We start from the raw sequence: 16,522 nt of genomic DNA, 5'->3' as shown, positions 1-16,522 counted from the left end.
ATACTAAATAAAATAATAGTAGTATATATATATATATATATATATATATATATATTTGTATGTATATGTATATATATATATGGGTATCCAATATGTTTTGATTTGTTGCTAATTGCCTATCAATTCAATAGATTATCTTTACTTTTATTTCTATTCTTTTTTTTTAAAGTAAACGGCTTTTTATACATGATGACCGAGACCCGCGCCGTCGTGAATTCGGGCGGGCCAGGCAAAGGCCGGTCCACGTGCTCCCGGGGAATGGGGTTGAGTGCAGTGTTGCCGCAAAGGGAAATATCTGCTGGGAGATCGGCGGCACTGTTAACGAAATTATGCTATACAGAGAAAAGGGCGTAGCAACGGTAATTATATATAGTGCCCCTCTGCGACAAAGTCTGAGTCAGCAAAATAGGTATTATCAGTATACATAACAGTATCCTAAACGGAAAATACAAAGGTGATATACATAGGTGTCTATATACCAGATCGTATTAGGAAATTAGCAATTTTTTGCAATAAGGCAAATTGGCATAATTGGCAAAAATTGGAAATTGCTAATTTGGAAGAAATTGCTAACTTGGAAGAAATTGCTAACTTGGAAGAAATTGCCAATTTGGCAAAAATGGCCAAATGGTAAAAATGACTAACTTGGAAATTTTGACTAGGCCGCCACAGGCGACTCTGCAGGCGACGCCGCACCCACAGAAGACCCTGCAGGCCTGCCTTCCGGGCTATGATTGCCGAATTCGGTATCACCCGACTCTCTCGGCGACTCTGCCGTCACGTGCGACGAGGCCTCAGAAGTGGGTGCAGAGCGGCGTGACCCCCTAGAAGCTGGTGTAGAACCAGAACCAGAACCAGCAGTCTCAGAACCTGACGTAGAAGCGGAGTCAGGCAAATGCTTTTCGGGTGCGCCAGGCATGTGACGAGGATCGGACAACATGCCAGTTTCCACTTCGGGCCATTCACCGTAGCGGCACGTGACAAAGCACAGATAACCGGTCCATATGGCAAAGACACATTCATCAAGGACTCCATAAAAAACCGCTTCTCCATTGGGACTAATTGCATTACCTCCGTCGGATAAACCCCAGGAAACATTATACAATAAAGTGACAATAATGGCTGTCAAATACATGGCAAGGGAAAACCCACGGATTTTCAATTCAAACACTTGACGTTTACATTGGATCCCTAGAGTACAAAGTAGGACAAAGACTCCCATAACCCAATACCCCCATTTGTAAGTTGAATGGATAAGTGACCCAACTAATAATGCAATTATCCAATATTCATATCCAATAATCTGAACCAAGATGGAATGGATAAGGGCCCAACATGAAAGTACTTCACCTTGATGATCGATTGTGATACCTGCTAATTCTAAAAGGAAAATTTGGATTGGCCAGCATAAAAACCATGCCACATATTTAGCGTAAAAAATTTGTCTTACATTTGGATACATGTTTGTCACTGGTCTTGATACATCTTCTCCTCTAAATTCTGCTTGGATGTTTGTCCACCCCAAATTCGAAGCGTAAGTGAAATATTGGAAAAATTGGAAAATTGAAATTAAAAAGGGTCCCGCTAGTGTATATCTAATCAATTGTCTACCACCTTTCAATTGTTGGTAAAAAAAAAATGTGGCATACATGACTGCCAATACACCAAATACTGAATATACGGACCAAAGCCAATCTGAACCGTGTTCTGTTAAATGAACATCCAAATCCTTGGGTGGGTTCACATGAACGGCTCGGTTCCCACGTCGAACTAATTCAATAAATTCTTGCGACATTTTTGTGTTGTTGTTAGTTTTTTTTTTTTTTTTTTTGTTTTCAAATTATCTACTCTATACTACCCTACAACACATGTACCTCTTTATATATCACATACCTTTATTCTACACCCTTGCCCGAGGATGCCCTATGTCTCAACCCCTTCGCCCTTATCCTTGTCCCTAATTACTAATTGTATATCACATTATATAGACTCTTTGTTACTTACATTGCATTCGGTAAATCCATATTATATACTTCATTAGAGTCGCCCTGACTGTTCTGAATGCCATGCATACCTCGTGCTTCATTAGACATACCTTGTGTTTCATTAAACATACCCATCTCGTTAGACATACCCATCTCGTTAGACATACCCATACCCATATCATTACGCATTCCTTGAGCTTCATTAGACATACCTTCAATCACAGTAGCGCTAGAACCTTCGGTGGTACCTGAACCCACTTCCACATCCTTGGGAGTCTCCTGGATCTCTTTCCCCCCTGGTATTGACCCTTCAACCTCAGGCCAAGCTCCATAATTAGATATTACAAAACACAAATAACCAGTCCATATCCCAAAGATACATTCATCTAAAATACCATAAAACACGGCTTCCCCATCTGGTGTAATAGCATTACCACCATCAGCAAGCCCCCAACATACAAAATACAACAATACAATAATCATCGATGTTAAGTACATCCATAATGAAATCCCACGGATCTTCAATTCAAATACTTGTCTCTTGAATTGAACCCCCATGACAACAAATAATACGAAAATCCCCATGGTCCAATACCCCCATTTATAGGTAGAATGGATTAATGAACCAACTAACAGTGAGATGATCCAATATTCATACGATATAATCTGTACAATTAATGAGTGAATCATTTCCCATGTGGTGACAAACTCACCTTCTCGTACAGTAACACCTGCTAATTCTAACATAAATATTTGAATAGGCCAACATAAAAACCATGCCACATACTTGGCATAGAAGATTTGTCTCACATTCGGGTATTCATCTGTCACTGGACGTGAGACATCTTCACTTCTAAACTCTGCTTGAATGTTTGTCCACCCCAAGTTTGATGCATATGTAAAATATTGGAAAAATTGGAATAACGAAATTAAAAATGGTCCTGCCATGGCATATCGAATTAACTGCGTTCCATCATAATATTCTTGGAAAAAGAAAAATACACAATACATGATCGTCAAGACCCCAAATACTGAATATACTGACCAAAGCCAATCAGAACCATGGTCTGTTAAATGTATATCTAAACCCTTAGGAGGGTTTACCTGTACGGCACGATTGCCGTCTTTTTTTCATTAGCTCAACAAATTTTCCGTTGTTATACATATTTGAAATGCTTTGGGTGTTTTCAAGATACAGCAAGCATTGACAATCTACTCTCTATTATCCCTCTCTTTTATACTTGCATCATACTTTTATTATACTTTCATCATACTTTTGTTATACTCATCGTAAGATTTTGATCTCACCACCAAACCCCGAAGTGGAGCTCATTCGGCTATTTTCGGAGTTTTAATATCTGATATATTTTTATTTTTTGCTATATTTAACTTTAAATCTCCATCTAGCTCCCCGTGGAATTTTTTAACCCACTTTACTCTCTATGGCAAAAAAACAAACTATCGTAAGATCATACTATATTTTGTAAATGTAAAATGCATTATTGGATTAATTACCTTCAAGATTAATAAATAGACAAGCTCTATTGCAAACTCCATTGCGAACCCCATTACATTCAATCAAGAGTGGCTGAAGTTCGACCATCTCATGATTTTCAACACGTATTGTTTAGGCAATTTTTTTGACAACTGATCGAGTTTATTTGTAATTACCATTATTAAGGATAACTTGAACAGGCGTAATGAATTAAATTTAGTATGTAAAATGAGTATTTTTAGGTTCTTAAAATTTACCTAGTATTTATTTATTCTTGATAATTTATTATAAAAATATAACTACTTGTTCTGCTACCAATCTCTTGTCCCTCTATGTTTTTTTCTTTTACAATTAATACATAATCCTGTATCGTTGCTTATGCGTTTGCCAAGGATCAACAAATAGGTGAACGCGCCTTCGGAAATTCAGATTTATAGACGTTTTTAAAAGAATCAATCTAATATTAGATCTAAGGCAAATAAATGCAATAATAGTGCACCCTCGATACACCCTTGACACACACAAATCAGCAATGAAAGAAGTAAAAGTTATCAACTCATGCGATGGGAAATTGATCTCTCTTTCACATGATTCAGCTTGCAATAATTGTGAAATGGCTCTAAACATTTATTTACCAAAACAATATTATTCCAATGAAACACACTCCACTATTCCTGCCATCTATTATCTTTCTGGTCTTACATGTACACCTGCAAATGCATCTGAAAAAGCCTTTTGGCAATGTCAAGCCGATTTGTATGGGTTTAGTGTTGTTTTCCCCGATACTTCTCCCAGAGGTGAATCTGTCCCAGATTCTAAAGATGAATATGATTTTGGTCAAGGTGCAGGGTTTTATTTAAATTCTACTAAAGAACCTTATGTGAAGAATTATCAAATGTCTGATTATATTCATAAAGAATTACCCAAGGAATTGGAAAATTATTTCCAAGACTGTAGATTAGATTTTACAAAAAATGTCGGGATCACAGGTCATTCCATGGGTGGTATGGGTGCATTAGCTGGGTTTTTCAAATTATATCCTCATTATAAGAGTGTTTCTGCATTTTCACCTATTGCTAACCCTTCAGCAGAAGATTGCCCATGGGGTCAAAAGTGTTTTAGTAGATATTTAAAAGATTTTAAATCTGAATCATTGGAATATGATCCATGTGAATTGATTGGGAAAGTGAAACCCAAGGGTGACAATGACGTGAAGAAAATTTTAATCAGTGTGGGGACTAAAGATCCATTTTATTCTACACAATTATATGTGGATAGAATATTGGAATACTCGAAGGGAACTGCCTGGGAAAATAAGATTGAAATCAATAAATTACAAGGGTTTGATCATTCATATTTTTTCGTTGTACTGAAGTCCCCAGCATGCCAAATTCCATGCCATTAACTTGGGATTGCTAAAGGAATAGATTAGAAAAAAAAGAGTAAATAAATAAATACATAGAAGTTTTATAAGAGTCAATTAAATATTAAAATTAGATGGAGCAGAGAGAGAGGGGGGAACACATAAAATGAAGAACCTAACGGGGTTATGAGGGAGGGAAAAACTATTAAAAACTTGAGTAACTTGAGTAACTTGAGTATGTGATACAGTTGTGTACCAAAAAGAATAAAAATTGAGATAGGGTAGGGGTGAGAATATATATAATATAAAAAAAAAAAGTAGAGAAAGAGAGGAAGGGAAAGGCAAAGAAACATATTATACTCTATTCGAAGCATCGTCGTTATTAGCAGTTTCACCTGAATCGTTCAACGAATCTTGATCTACGGCTTTTTCCTGTGCGGCGTATTCTGCTGGATCTTCATCATCGGAAGCATCAGCAACAGTACCTGGGACTACAGGTAATCTTGATGAGTTATTTCTAGAGGCATTATTATCCACTTCGGCTTCTGGCCAATCACCAAACTTGCAAATGATGAAACACAAGTATGCGGGCCAAATGGCAAAGATACATTCATCTAAGATACCATAAAATACAGATTCACCATCTGGACTAATAGCATTACCACCATCGGCCAAACCCCAAGCGACGTTGTATAATAAAACACAAATGACAGCGATAAAGAAGACACATAATGTGACACCTCTTAATTTTAATTCAAAGATTTGTCTTTTAATTTGAATACCCAAGACACATAATAGGACAAAGATACCCATGACCCAATACCCCCATTTGTAAGTTGAATGGATAAGAGCACCGACCAACAAACAGATGACCCAGAATTCAAACCCAATGATTTGTACCAATAGAGAATGGATCATACCCCAGGCACCATAGGTAGCTGTGGGGACGGAATCGTTATTGCGATTGACGGTGAAAGCAGTCATTTCAACTAGAAACAATTGAATAGGCCAACATAAGAACCAAGCGATATACTTAGCATAAAAGATTTGTCTATTATTTGGGTACATGTTCGTGACCGATTGAGATACATCTTCACCACGAAATTCTGCTTGGATGATACACCAACCTAGATTGGAGGCATAGGTGAAATATTGGAAGAATTGAATGATGGAAATTAAAAAGGGAGCAGCCATTGTATATCTAATCAATTGAGAACCGCTTTTCATTTCTTGGTAAAAAAAGAAAATGGCATATAATACGGAGAGAACACCAAAGACAGAGTAGACAGACCATAACCAATCGGAACCATGTTCTGTCAAATGGATATCTAGCATGTGAGGAGGGTTTACACGGACGGCTTGGTTACCTCCTCTTTTAATGAGATCTATGTAGGACATTGTGAGGGTGTGTGATACGAAAATAATACAAAAGGGTGTGTATGTGAGTGAGTGCGATGAGGTCGTTAGTGACATGGAAAGAGAGTTGTAATGACAAACCAAGAGTTTATATATGAAAGAAAACAAGGATAAACAAAACGGTGGCAAAACAGAGGCAAAAAAGCAAAAAAACACAATTACAAGACACCAAAGAAATAAACAATTACAAATATCATGACACATCAGAAGGTGACCCACAGGTTCCAAAATTAAAGCACAACACGCCAACCCAAAAGTTAAATCTCAATAAACGTAAACCCAATAATAAAAATGCAACAAACGCAGACGCAGATGAAGACGCAAGCTCAAACGCAAAACCCAAACTTAATATCCGTTATTAGTAAGTACCTGGAGCAATATCTGTCCTTCTTGTAGAGAAGATATAGGCATTTCAATAAATAGGCATCTCGTCACGTAAACTTGCAAGCAACACGGCATAAATGGAATACTCGTTGAGCGATGAAGCGACGTTTTGGGCAAAGATATCTCAGAGTATGGAAAAAGATTTCAAAGTGTGGAAAGAGATCTTAGAGCATAGGAATATATTTTAGGGTATGGCACAAATATCAGAATATAATTGATGGAGGGGAGAGACCCCTCAAAGCAGTGGGTAATTACCCAAAACGGCGCTCCTGATGAGGAAAAAGGATATAAATAAAAAGAAGATGGCTGGAAAGACTCAAAAAGCAAGCTGCCAAGAAAAGAGGGGACTATGGCGATTGTGTTACCCATTGCAGAATGGCTTCCTGAAGCGGGAACCCAGATCCGACGCGATCGAGGCGCACAGAACAGAGTCTAGAGAAGTGGCGCAGCAGAGAAACCACGCGGGAGGTTCCGGGGTTGATGTCCGGGGGAAAGAAGGGCAACTCAGAAACAGGCGCAGCACGAACAAAGAGCGACGTGTCCGGCAGATCCGGTGCCTTTGTGCCAAGCCATTAGCAGATCGGACACGAACCATGGTAGGTACCGGACACTCGAAAGGAAGAGGCAAATAGGTAATACTCGCTAAAACGGGGAGCAGCCGAAAGAGGCAACAAGGCCGGAACGGGAGCGAGATCTCAAACAGGAAAGCAGCCGGTCAAATCTGGAGCAGGGGCGGCCACAGCAACCGGACCAAAGGCACAGCGGTGTGAGGGTGTTCGTGGAATATACACGTGATACCCACGTGACGACAATAGATCACATGACCATCAAATCACACGACAATGGGTCACGTGCTACGTGTTGACACACGTGACACTCTTAGGGGAGAGGGGGTGGTGTTGCATCCCAAACAGGCAACTTTTTCGACTGTGTCGGAGGTAGCGTTCGCCCGACCCAACAATTTGTTGTCGGCCCGATCGGGAGAGTGACGACTTTTTTGGTATGTGGGCTAATAATTTTGGCGTCACAGGATTTTAACTGGCGGCTTTTTTGTTGGGTAGATGAGCCCGTAGTACAATGTTGAAACAGGTTCTCGCTACGGAAAGTTCTCGGCCGAGGGCATTTTTGCGGCATCGTTTCTTTTTCGATTTTGGGTTTGTGCAATTTAAGCGCCACTGATAGCACAAACAATATGGTGTGAAGGGTCTTCCGTAGTTTTGTTCTTAGGTATTTGCTGTAGATTATTTGCTGTAGATCACCCCAACTAGCCTTTATTCTTTGCTCATGCAATATGTAAATTGTAAAAGCAAACAGGCCTATGTTAAAATTGTTGATGAGCTTAATTAAGGCTGAACTTCTAATTTAAGACTACGACGTTTCCATGTCAAGATTAAACACTCTTTATACTGTTTTATATATATTTCTTGTATATATACTTGCATTGTTGTTACTATTCATTTGCCTCTTCACATCGTCGATCGTACTAGACTATTTTAGTTTAGATTGGATTAGACTTTCTCAGTTACTGTATAACAAAAATAAAACAACAACAACAAAAAACTAATCTAACATTCACCACTCTTCCTTGCCCCTGCTCCTGCCACCCCTCGTAAAGTCATGGCTCAATACTCTGCAATCGTTGGTAAACCTGCCAATAGTAAAGAAACCGCTCCTAGAAGACATTATAGATTTAAAGATGCTCCTTTGAAAAGACCTCTAGGTTACAAAGCCTCCACTGTCTATGAATTAGCCGTAGAAGCTGTGGAAAAAGGTGGGTTGCACAACACCGCCATGGGCTGGAGAAATGTCATTGACATCCATGAAAAGCAAAAACTCATCACCAAAGTCATCGACGGTAAAGAAACTAAAGTAGAGAAAAATTGGATGTATTTTGAAATGTCAGACTACAATTACATCACATACGGCGATATCTCGGACAATATCCATTGTTTGGGTCGTGGTCTCGTGAAGCTAGGGTTGAGACATAAGTCTGACGACAAATTACATATTTATGCTGGGACTTCTCAATATTGGTTACAAACATTCTTGGGGGCTCAGTCTCAATCGATCCCTGTTGTTACAGCTTACGACACTCTTGGTGAAAAGGGGTTGACCCATTCCATCTTGCAAACCGAATCCACTGCCATTTTCACAGATAATTCTCTTTTACCAACCCTTATCAACCCATTGAAAAATTGCCCCACTGTTAAATATGTGATTCATAGTGAAAAAATAGACTCCAAAGATAAGAGACAAAATGGTAAGATCTTCAAAGTGGCCAATAACGCCATTGCTGCTATCAAAGAAGTTAGACCAGATATCGTTTTTATCACTTATCCAGATTTGATTGCCCTAGGTAAGAAACATAAAGATTCGATCCAAGTCAATCCTCCTACTCCGGACGATTTGTCTTGTATCATGTATACTTCTGGTTCTACAGGTGATCCAAAAGGTGTGGTGTTAACTCATCGTAATATTATTGCTGGTGTAGCAGGTATCAGTTCCACTGTGGATCAATCAGACATTCATCCAGGTGATCGTGTCATTTGTTTCTTACCCTTGGCACACATTTTCGAAATTTGTTTTGAATTAATTTCTCTTTATTGGGGGGCCGTCATTGGTTATTCCTCTGTAAAGACTTTAACAAGTACTTCTATGCATGGCAATTGTCAAGGTGATTTGGCTCTATTTAAACCCACTTTAATGGTTGGTGTTGCTGCAGTATGGGAAACTGTTAGAAAGGGTATTATTGCTCAAGTGGGTAAATTACCTTCGTTTTCTCAAAAAGTATTTTGGTCTGCCTATTTTACAAAACAAAAATTAGAAAAATATCATTTACCAGGTTCCAATTTGATTGGTAAGATCATATTTAAGAAAATTAGAGCCGCTACAGGTGGCCATTTAAGAATCGCTCTAAATGGTGGATCCCCCATCTCTACAGATGCTCAAAGTTTTATTTCCAATACAATTTGTCCTCTGTTATTAGGTTACGGGTTAACTGAAACTTGTGCTAATGGTACTGTTTCACCACCAGAACATTTCACTTATGGTGTTGCAGGTGATTTAGCAGGTGCTATCACCGTCAAATTAGTAGATGTCGAAGAATTAAACTATTTTGCCAAAAATAATCAAGGTGAAATCTTAATGAAGGGGGATTCCATCACTAAGGAATATTTCAAAAATAAAGAAGAAACCGAAAAAGCTTTTGATAGTGAAGGTTGGTTCCGTACTGGTGATATTGGTGAATGGACTTCAAATGGTCAATTGAAAATCATTGATCGTAAGAAGAATTTAGTAAAGACTCAAAACGGTGAATATATTGCATTAGAAAAATTGGAATCCATTTATAGATCAAACAAATACGTCAATAACATTTGCGTTTATGCCGATCAATCAAAAGTTAAGCCTATTGGTATCATCGAACCAAATTTACCTGCCATCATTGATTTGGCCACTTCTCTAAACATTTATAATTCAAATTCAACCGACGATATTTCAAACCATTTCCATAATAAAAAATTGAAATCATTGATTTTACAAGATATGTTAAAGACAGGAAAATCTCAAGGGTTAGTTGGTATCGAAAATTTACAAAATATCGTCATTTTCGATGGTGAATGGACTCCACAATCAGGGTTCGTCACTTCTGCTGCTAAATTGAAGAGAAGAGATATCTTAAATGCAGTAAAAGATCAAGTCGATGAAGCTTATAAATCCTGATTAAGAGTAACTATAAGCAACCCGTTCCCTTATTAATTAGGCTAACTTCTCCTTATTAGTCCCATAGGACAATCACCGTTCATACATTCATATTAAACAAAAAAAAAAAAAATACAAAACTATGTACATTTACACTTCATTTCACATTACATTTACTTATTACATTAGAATTTTTTTTTTGTAACTCATTTATATATATATATATATTTTCATTTTCGTTTTGCTATTCTAACCTGTACTTTTTTTGTATTTTAATTAATTCTACTAAGCTATTTACATTTCAAGATAATAAAATAAAAATTAAAAAAAAAAATTAAAAAAAAAAATTTCTCCCAGGTATGAAACTCCAGCTATTACTAATCAAATAGAAGAGCGATTAATTGGGATATAATTCTATGATAAACTTGTAACTCCAAAATCACACTTTTTTAATCAAATAATAATCCAATTGAAATTCATTCCAAACCGATTTATCCATTAAAAGATAAATAAACTATTTCCATTCAATATTCAAATCTGCCACAACATACAATTGACATAAAACAAAATATACAACAAAAATAAAACAAAACATAGTATACATGACATAAAAACTTCAGAAAAATATTTGAACAATACAATCATTTTATCGTTTCTAATTTCACCTTCTCATTTTCGTTCCTTCCCATCTTGAAAATTAAAATCAAATTTAATTTAAGTAAGACTAATATGGAGGCGAAACATCTTAAAAAAATTTATAATTTGATATATTATTAATTAAACCCATTATATGATTAAAAATAATTGAAAAACTCAAAAATTTAAAATTAAGTCGAGCAAATGGAGAAAAAATAAAAAAAAAAAAAATTAAAAACAACCAAAGTCTTATATCAATATTCTCCAAATTAATCAAATCGCATACACTATATTTCTTGACGCTTTACATTTAATTTGTACACCAATCTATATCTCTTATACACATAACAATTTCAAACAAAAAAGAAAATAACCATCCACACAAGTAATGTTTAAATAACAAATCCATTAAAAAATAAATTGCAAATCATTATTCGATCAAAAAGTAGATATTTGGCAGAAAATCAATCGATACTGACTTTGAAATACAAAAAAAAAGAAAAAAACCTGTAATTTGTAAGATGAATTATTTTTTCAAATCTACTTTTATAGATAAAAAAATATTATTTTCTGAAGCCGGGTAAAAAAAATAAAAAAATACATCTCCAATTGTAAAACTTTAAGGGTATAATATAAATCTAACAGTTGGAGAAGAAAAAGCTGAAATTAAATTACGATCATTAAAACGAAAAAGTACAAAGCAATACATAGATTATTATTACAATTATCTACGGAATGGAATTTCACTACGACACATTGGACAAGTATTATTACCAGATGATCTAAACCATTTGTATAAACATGCACCATGGTATTTATTATTACATGTAGGACATGTCTTTGATGGTAATTTCCTATCAACAGCATGTAAAATAGAATAACATATTGCACATTCTTCAAACCCAGAAAATTGTAAGCGAACATTCTTAGTAAATAATTCAAGACAATCAATAACAGAACCATTCATACCAGTGATGACTCTTTGGGTGGACATAATCCATTGTTTCCATTTTTGTTCACTAATACCAACTCTTGAAATACCAATTGCTTCAATGTTTGTTAATGGGTAATTGATTGGTAATTTGAAACTAATTTCTAATTTTTGCTCATCAATTAAATAACTAGCCTTAACTTCTTGTGTTATTTTATTAATTTTAATTTTTAGAGAATCATTTGCAGAAATTAATCTATCCATTTTATTATTAAGATCATCTAATTCATTACCAATTAAAATAGGTGAAATAAATTGAATAACAAATTTTTCCACTTTATTCTGTAAAGATTTATCTTTAATATTAAGCCACCACGAACTTGACATGGAACCCACATTGATAAATAATTCATACATAATATTTCCCAATAATTTCTTACACTCAAATTGAATTTCTTCCTTATATGGAGAAAATTCAGTATCCGAGATACTATAATTTGTTAATTCATCTGAAGTAACTTGATCCCAAAATTCTTTATCTTGTAAATCAATTTGATCGGCACAAAACGATAACATCTTACTAATTAAATCTTCATCATTCTTTAGTTGGTCAAGATAATTTTGACGTAAATTGTAAGAAATATCTTTGAAAAAACACAAGATTAATTTCCAATACCATAAATATTTAATAAATGAAATTTCATTTTCATATTCCAAATAGTCCTGAGGGACCTCTGTAGAAAGAAGTTTAACTAAAGTTTCTGGCAATTTAAATGCTTCATCAATTGGTGAAGAAGCTTTCATTTCCTTTTCTTCGATTTCAGTTCCAGTAGTTTCTTTGGTTCTAAACTCGAATTCAATAACCGTAGTTTGTTGTTTCTTTTGAATAATATCTCGCAACAAACTTACGGTCAATCTTATTTTATTAATATGTAGATTATTTCCACTTACAATCATTGTAAGTAATTTATCATATTGAGATTCCAAATTAAGATTATTTTTTGTCAAGGTTTGATTCAATGTGCGATAAAATATAGCTGAAATTTGGTTATTACATTCATCAGAGAAATTTATAAAAGGTAATTCAAGTAAACCATCATTAATTTCATTATAGTATTCATTTTCAACAAAAATTGACTCATATTTAATTACCTCTTGATAAAGTTTTAAAGATTGTAGACGTAATGATAAATAACAAGGGGTATCATCCAATTGACACATCGTAATAGAATCTGCAAGTAACCTTGCACTAGGCTCTATCACTGAAGGACACGTATCTATGGTACTAGGCATCTTTAATAATGAGGTCAAAAAGTTTAACAACGCCAAACGAGCACGAATAAATTCTGGTTCAAAAGCAATATCACTATCCATCCATTGATTAATATTTTTAACAATCATTATTAATCTTTGTGGAGTAATAGCTATAAATTCTTTATTCGAAGATACCCCCAATAGATTGTTTAACAAGATTATAGTTTTATAAGTCCTATCAGCCAGTTCTTCACCTTTAGTACCAATCAATTCTGAAGCCATTAATGTTCTTAGCCTGGTTAATTTATCATCATCAATAATTTTATCTAAACAAATTAAAAGTAAGAAAGCATTTCTATACTCATATTCAGTAGATGCTTTCCCTCTAATGGTTTTGGCAATGTATTTTTCGATAGAGGGTAATAATTCTTGTAGATATATAGCTGATATATTATCAGACTCATTTTGTAAAATCTTGTATAAGATGCGTGACTTGTAGAAAAAATAAGTATTGCTCTGCCTAGTATCATCATCAAATAAAACATCTAGTGTAAAATTATCACCACTTGGACCATCTAAACCTAATAACTTAGTGGTAATACTTTGAAAATCGAATGAATATTCATTCGATTTAAATAGTGTAAAATTAAAATCAGATAGGGCCTCTTCAGGAACGGAAGATATACAGTTAAAATCGTCACTTACTTGGCTACAAACAGTCAAGAATACAGCAATTTCATCCGTTAAAAAATCTGGCAATTGAATTAAAATAGAATCGACAAAAATACCAAGTTTTAAAACTTTCTTAACATCTAACAAATTCCAACTACCTTCTTTACCGTTTACCAAATATGTATTCAATTCAAAACTATTAACTAGAGATACCTTATCATCAATAATAGGAACATACCTATTGAATAATTCTTCCACATTTGATGGTAAAAATTCTTCTAAGATTTCAATATTTTGATTAATCAATTCTACTGAATATTTTAATGATAACTTAAAATTTTCTTCGTCGTCAGAATTTATTATATTATTAAGGATGATTTTTGCAAGTTTCTTAGCTAGTGGAGTATCAACTTTCAAATGTGGATGACATAGTTTAAATAGACTGTCAGTGACATCTGGCGACACCTGGAAAAGACTGTTTTCCAAGATTGCTGTATTATCAATCAAATATTTTTGCAAAGGTAGTTTTAACGATGATAAATTAATACTTAATAACTCAGTGGTATTATTAGATTCTGCATTCTTGTATAATTTTGCAATAATTTGTTCATCAAATAGGTTACCATGCAAAATTGCACCATTGTCTTCAAATCTATATGTACTTATCCAATTATCGACAAGTTCAATAACTGATGAATCACTTTCTTCTTTAAGTAACTTTAAAATATCTGAAGAAAATGAGTTTAAAAATGGGATTAATTTAGAAGATGGAATACCTAAAGAGGTTGAAGCAGTTATAAAATCATTTAACGAATTGATAAATGTATTATTATCAGATGCATATTGAGATTTGGAATATTTGAGAAGAATTTTGCTGTAAACTTCTATGCTGATTTCCTCAACCAATATTGGAATTTCATCTATGAATTTTTGTAAATTATCTCCAATAAATTGTAATTTTGATTCAAAGAAATATGAATAAATATTTAGAATTTCCAGTTGAATTTGGTTACTCTTTAAGTCAGAGTTTGTTAAGATATTAATCAAGTTTTCCAAAAAGTTCTTAACAGGGTTTTCATTATTATTACAATTTATCAACAAAAATGTGAGATTTTTTAAAAATTTTGTTTCTTTGGAATCAGATGATGACATGATGATTTTCAATTCATCTTCTAATTTAGTTGTAACAAAATTTGGATCTATATTTTCAGCAATGATTATACTCAAATCATGCAATTCCTGTAAATCTATTTTAGCATGCAATGTTGCTATTATATCGTTTTCTAGTTTGAGTTTCAACTCATCATCAATTGAAGTATTATTATACTTTAAAAATTTGAAATAATTACTCCATAGTTCATAGTATAGTTGTGCACCAAAACGCCCTAAAAATGGCCTATCGTTTAAAGCTTTAATAGCATTTTGCCATAGAGGATTCCATTCAGTAGAATAATCCAAAACATTTAAAGTTGAGGTGGTTTCATATAATGCAAACATACCATTAAACAAGCCCAAGTAGGGGTTTTTACAGGATACTGTTAAAAATGATAATAACTTTTCTTTAGAAGTCTTATCATAACTCCAAAATCTACCATTCTTATAAGAATTTAATATTGTTAAAACTGAAAGAATATTAGGTAAAAGAAAAGATAAGTTACTAATGTTTTTTGAACTGATTTGAGATAAAGATTTTAATAAAGTCCTTGAAAATAATTTTAAAATAGATTTATTTTCAAATAAATAATCTGTTTTATATAGGATTACAATTAACTTTAACAAATTTTCAGAGGTCTTATATGAGCTTGAGTTTTTTAAAGAAAATAATTTCCAAAATGATTCTTCTGTTAATATTTCTTTTAATAGATTCGATGCTATTTTATTATCAATTGTCTTAATATCAATCTTTTGTAACAATTGCATCAACATGGAGATGGAATTTAGTAATAATCTGTTATATCTTAGTTCTGCATTTTCTTTGGAAGTATGAGATTCATCAGATATAGTTACTGTGTTCTGAAGTATAATGATATCCTTGATTAGTTGCAATATTTGCTCATAAAAGACAATCCATAAAGTTTTACCTTTTTTTCCATCTTTATTAAAACAGACGAATAAAGATTGTGCTGTTGTGGAGGATACTAAATTATCTGAATCACAACTTCCTAATAAAACAAATGGGATAAAATCTTTTAAATATTTTGAAACGTGCTTTTTTAACAAGTCAATTAATAAAAGTGTAATTTTATGTGAATTGATTCTAATATTTTTTGAATCACAAATAATTAATTTTGAATAAATTTGAGACCAACATAAGGGGAAAATATCATCATTGAAGAGATCTAAATTAGATTCCTTAATCAATGGAGTTAATTCTGCTAGAGCCTTTTCTTTAGTTGTTTCATCTCTCTTCAATAGAGATTTGAAGATCAATTTCAATTGATTACTTTTTAGTGCATTCATTAAAGATGGTTCTGGGTTACCATCAAAATAACTTAATGAAATTTTGACACCATTATGACCCAAGCCAAAATCAGTTGAAAATTGTTGGAAAGTATTGGTGCCACCAAAGGACATTTTCTTCTATTATTTGCGGTATTTGTAAAAAGAAAAAGCAGTAAAATATTAAAATATTTTTACGATTACAAAATACAAATAAAGCAACAGGTATGGTACCAAAGAAATAGCTT

General features: G+C 33.9%; 6 protein-coding genes across 6 annotated transcripts; 2 read left to right on the top strand and 4 right to left on the bottom strand.

Moving 5' to 3' along the window:
- Window positions 1–658: 658 nt before the first annotated feature.
- TBLA0D00690 (uncharacterized protein) lies at window positions 659–1,795 on the bottom strand (the record flags this gene model as incomplete). The annotated part of the gene is made up of 1 exon (XM_004180048.1): window positions 659–1,795. One exon carries the CDS (start codon window positions 1,793–1,795, stop codon window positions 659–661), a length of 1,137 nt encoding a protein of 378 aa, XP_004180096.1.
- A 205-nt stretch (window positions 1,796–2,000) lies between these two features.
- Window positions 2,001–2,996, bottom strand: TBLA0D00680 (opsin family protein; the record flags this gene model as incomplete). Its single annotated transcript, XM_004180047.1, has 1 exon — window positions 2,001–2,996. The coding sequence occupies one exon, from the start codon at window positions 2,994–2,996 to the stop codon at window positions 2,001–2,003; it is 996 nt and encodes a 331-aa protein (XP_004180095.1).
- A 1,016-nt stretch (window positions 2,997–4,012) lies between these two features.
- TBLA0D00675 (uncharacterized protein) lies at window positions 4,013–4,885 on the top strand (the record flags this gene model as incomplete). The annotated part of the gene is made up of 1 exon (XM_004180046.1): window positions 4,013–4,885. One exon carries the CDS (start codon window positions 4,013–4,015, stop codon window positions 4,883–4,885), a length of 873 nt encoding a protein of 290 aa, XP_004180094.1.
- Window positions 4,886–5,197: 312 nt separating this feature from the next.
- On the bottom strand, window positions 5,198–6,463 carry TBLA0D00670 (opsin family protein; the record flags this gene model as incomplete). Its single annotated transcript, XM_004180045.1, has 1 exon — window positions 5,198–6,463. The coding sequence occupies one exon, from the start codon at window positions 6,461–6,463 to the stop codon at window positions 5,198–5,200; it is 1,266 nt and encodes a 421-aa protein (XP_004180093.1).
- A 1,797-nt stretch (window positions 6,464–8,260) lies between these two features.
- On the top strand, window positions 8,261–10,363 carry TBLA0D00660 (uncharacterized protein; the record flags this gene model as incomplete). Its single annotated transcript, XM_004180044.1, has 1 exon — window positions 8,261–10,363. One exon carries the CDS (start codon window positions 8,261–8,263, stop codon window positions 10,361–10,363), a length of 2,103 nt encoding a protein of 700 aa, XP_004180092.1.
- Window positions 10,364–11,702: 1,339 nt separating this feature from the next.
- On the bottom strand, window positions 11,703–16,409 carry RKR1 (ubiquitin-protein ligase RKR1; the record flags this gene model as incomplete). The annotated part of the gene is made up of 1 exon (XM_004180043.1): window positions 11,703–16,409. One exon carries the CDS (start codon window positions 16,407–16,409, stop codon window positions 11,703–11,705), a length of 4,707 nt encoding a protein of 1,568 aa, XP_004180091.1.
- Window positions 16,410–16,522: the final 113 nt, after the last annotated feature.

Source organism: Henningerozyma blattae, chromosome 4 (genome assembly GCF_000315915.1).
Source record: "Henningerozyma blattae CBS 6284 chromosome 4, complete genome".
Classification (NCBI taxonomy): domain Eukaryota; kingdom Fungi; phylum Ascomycota; class Saccharomycetes; order Saccharomycetales; family Saccharomycetaceae; genus Henningerozyma; species Henningerozyma blattae.
This window is presented reverse-complemented; position numbering and strand designations above follow the sequence as displayed.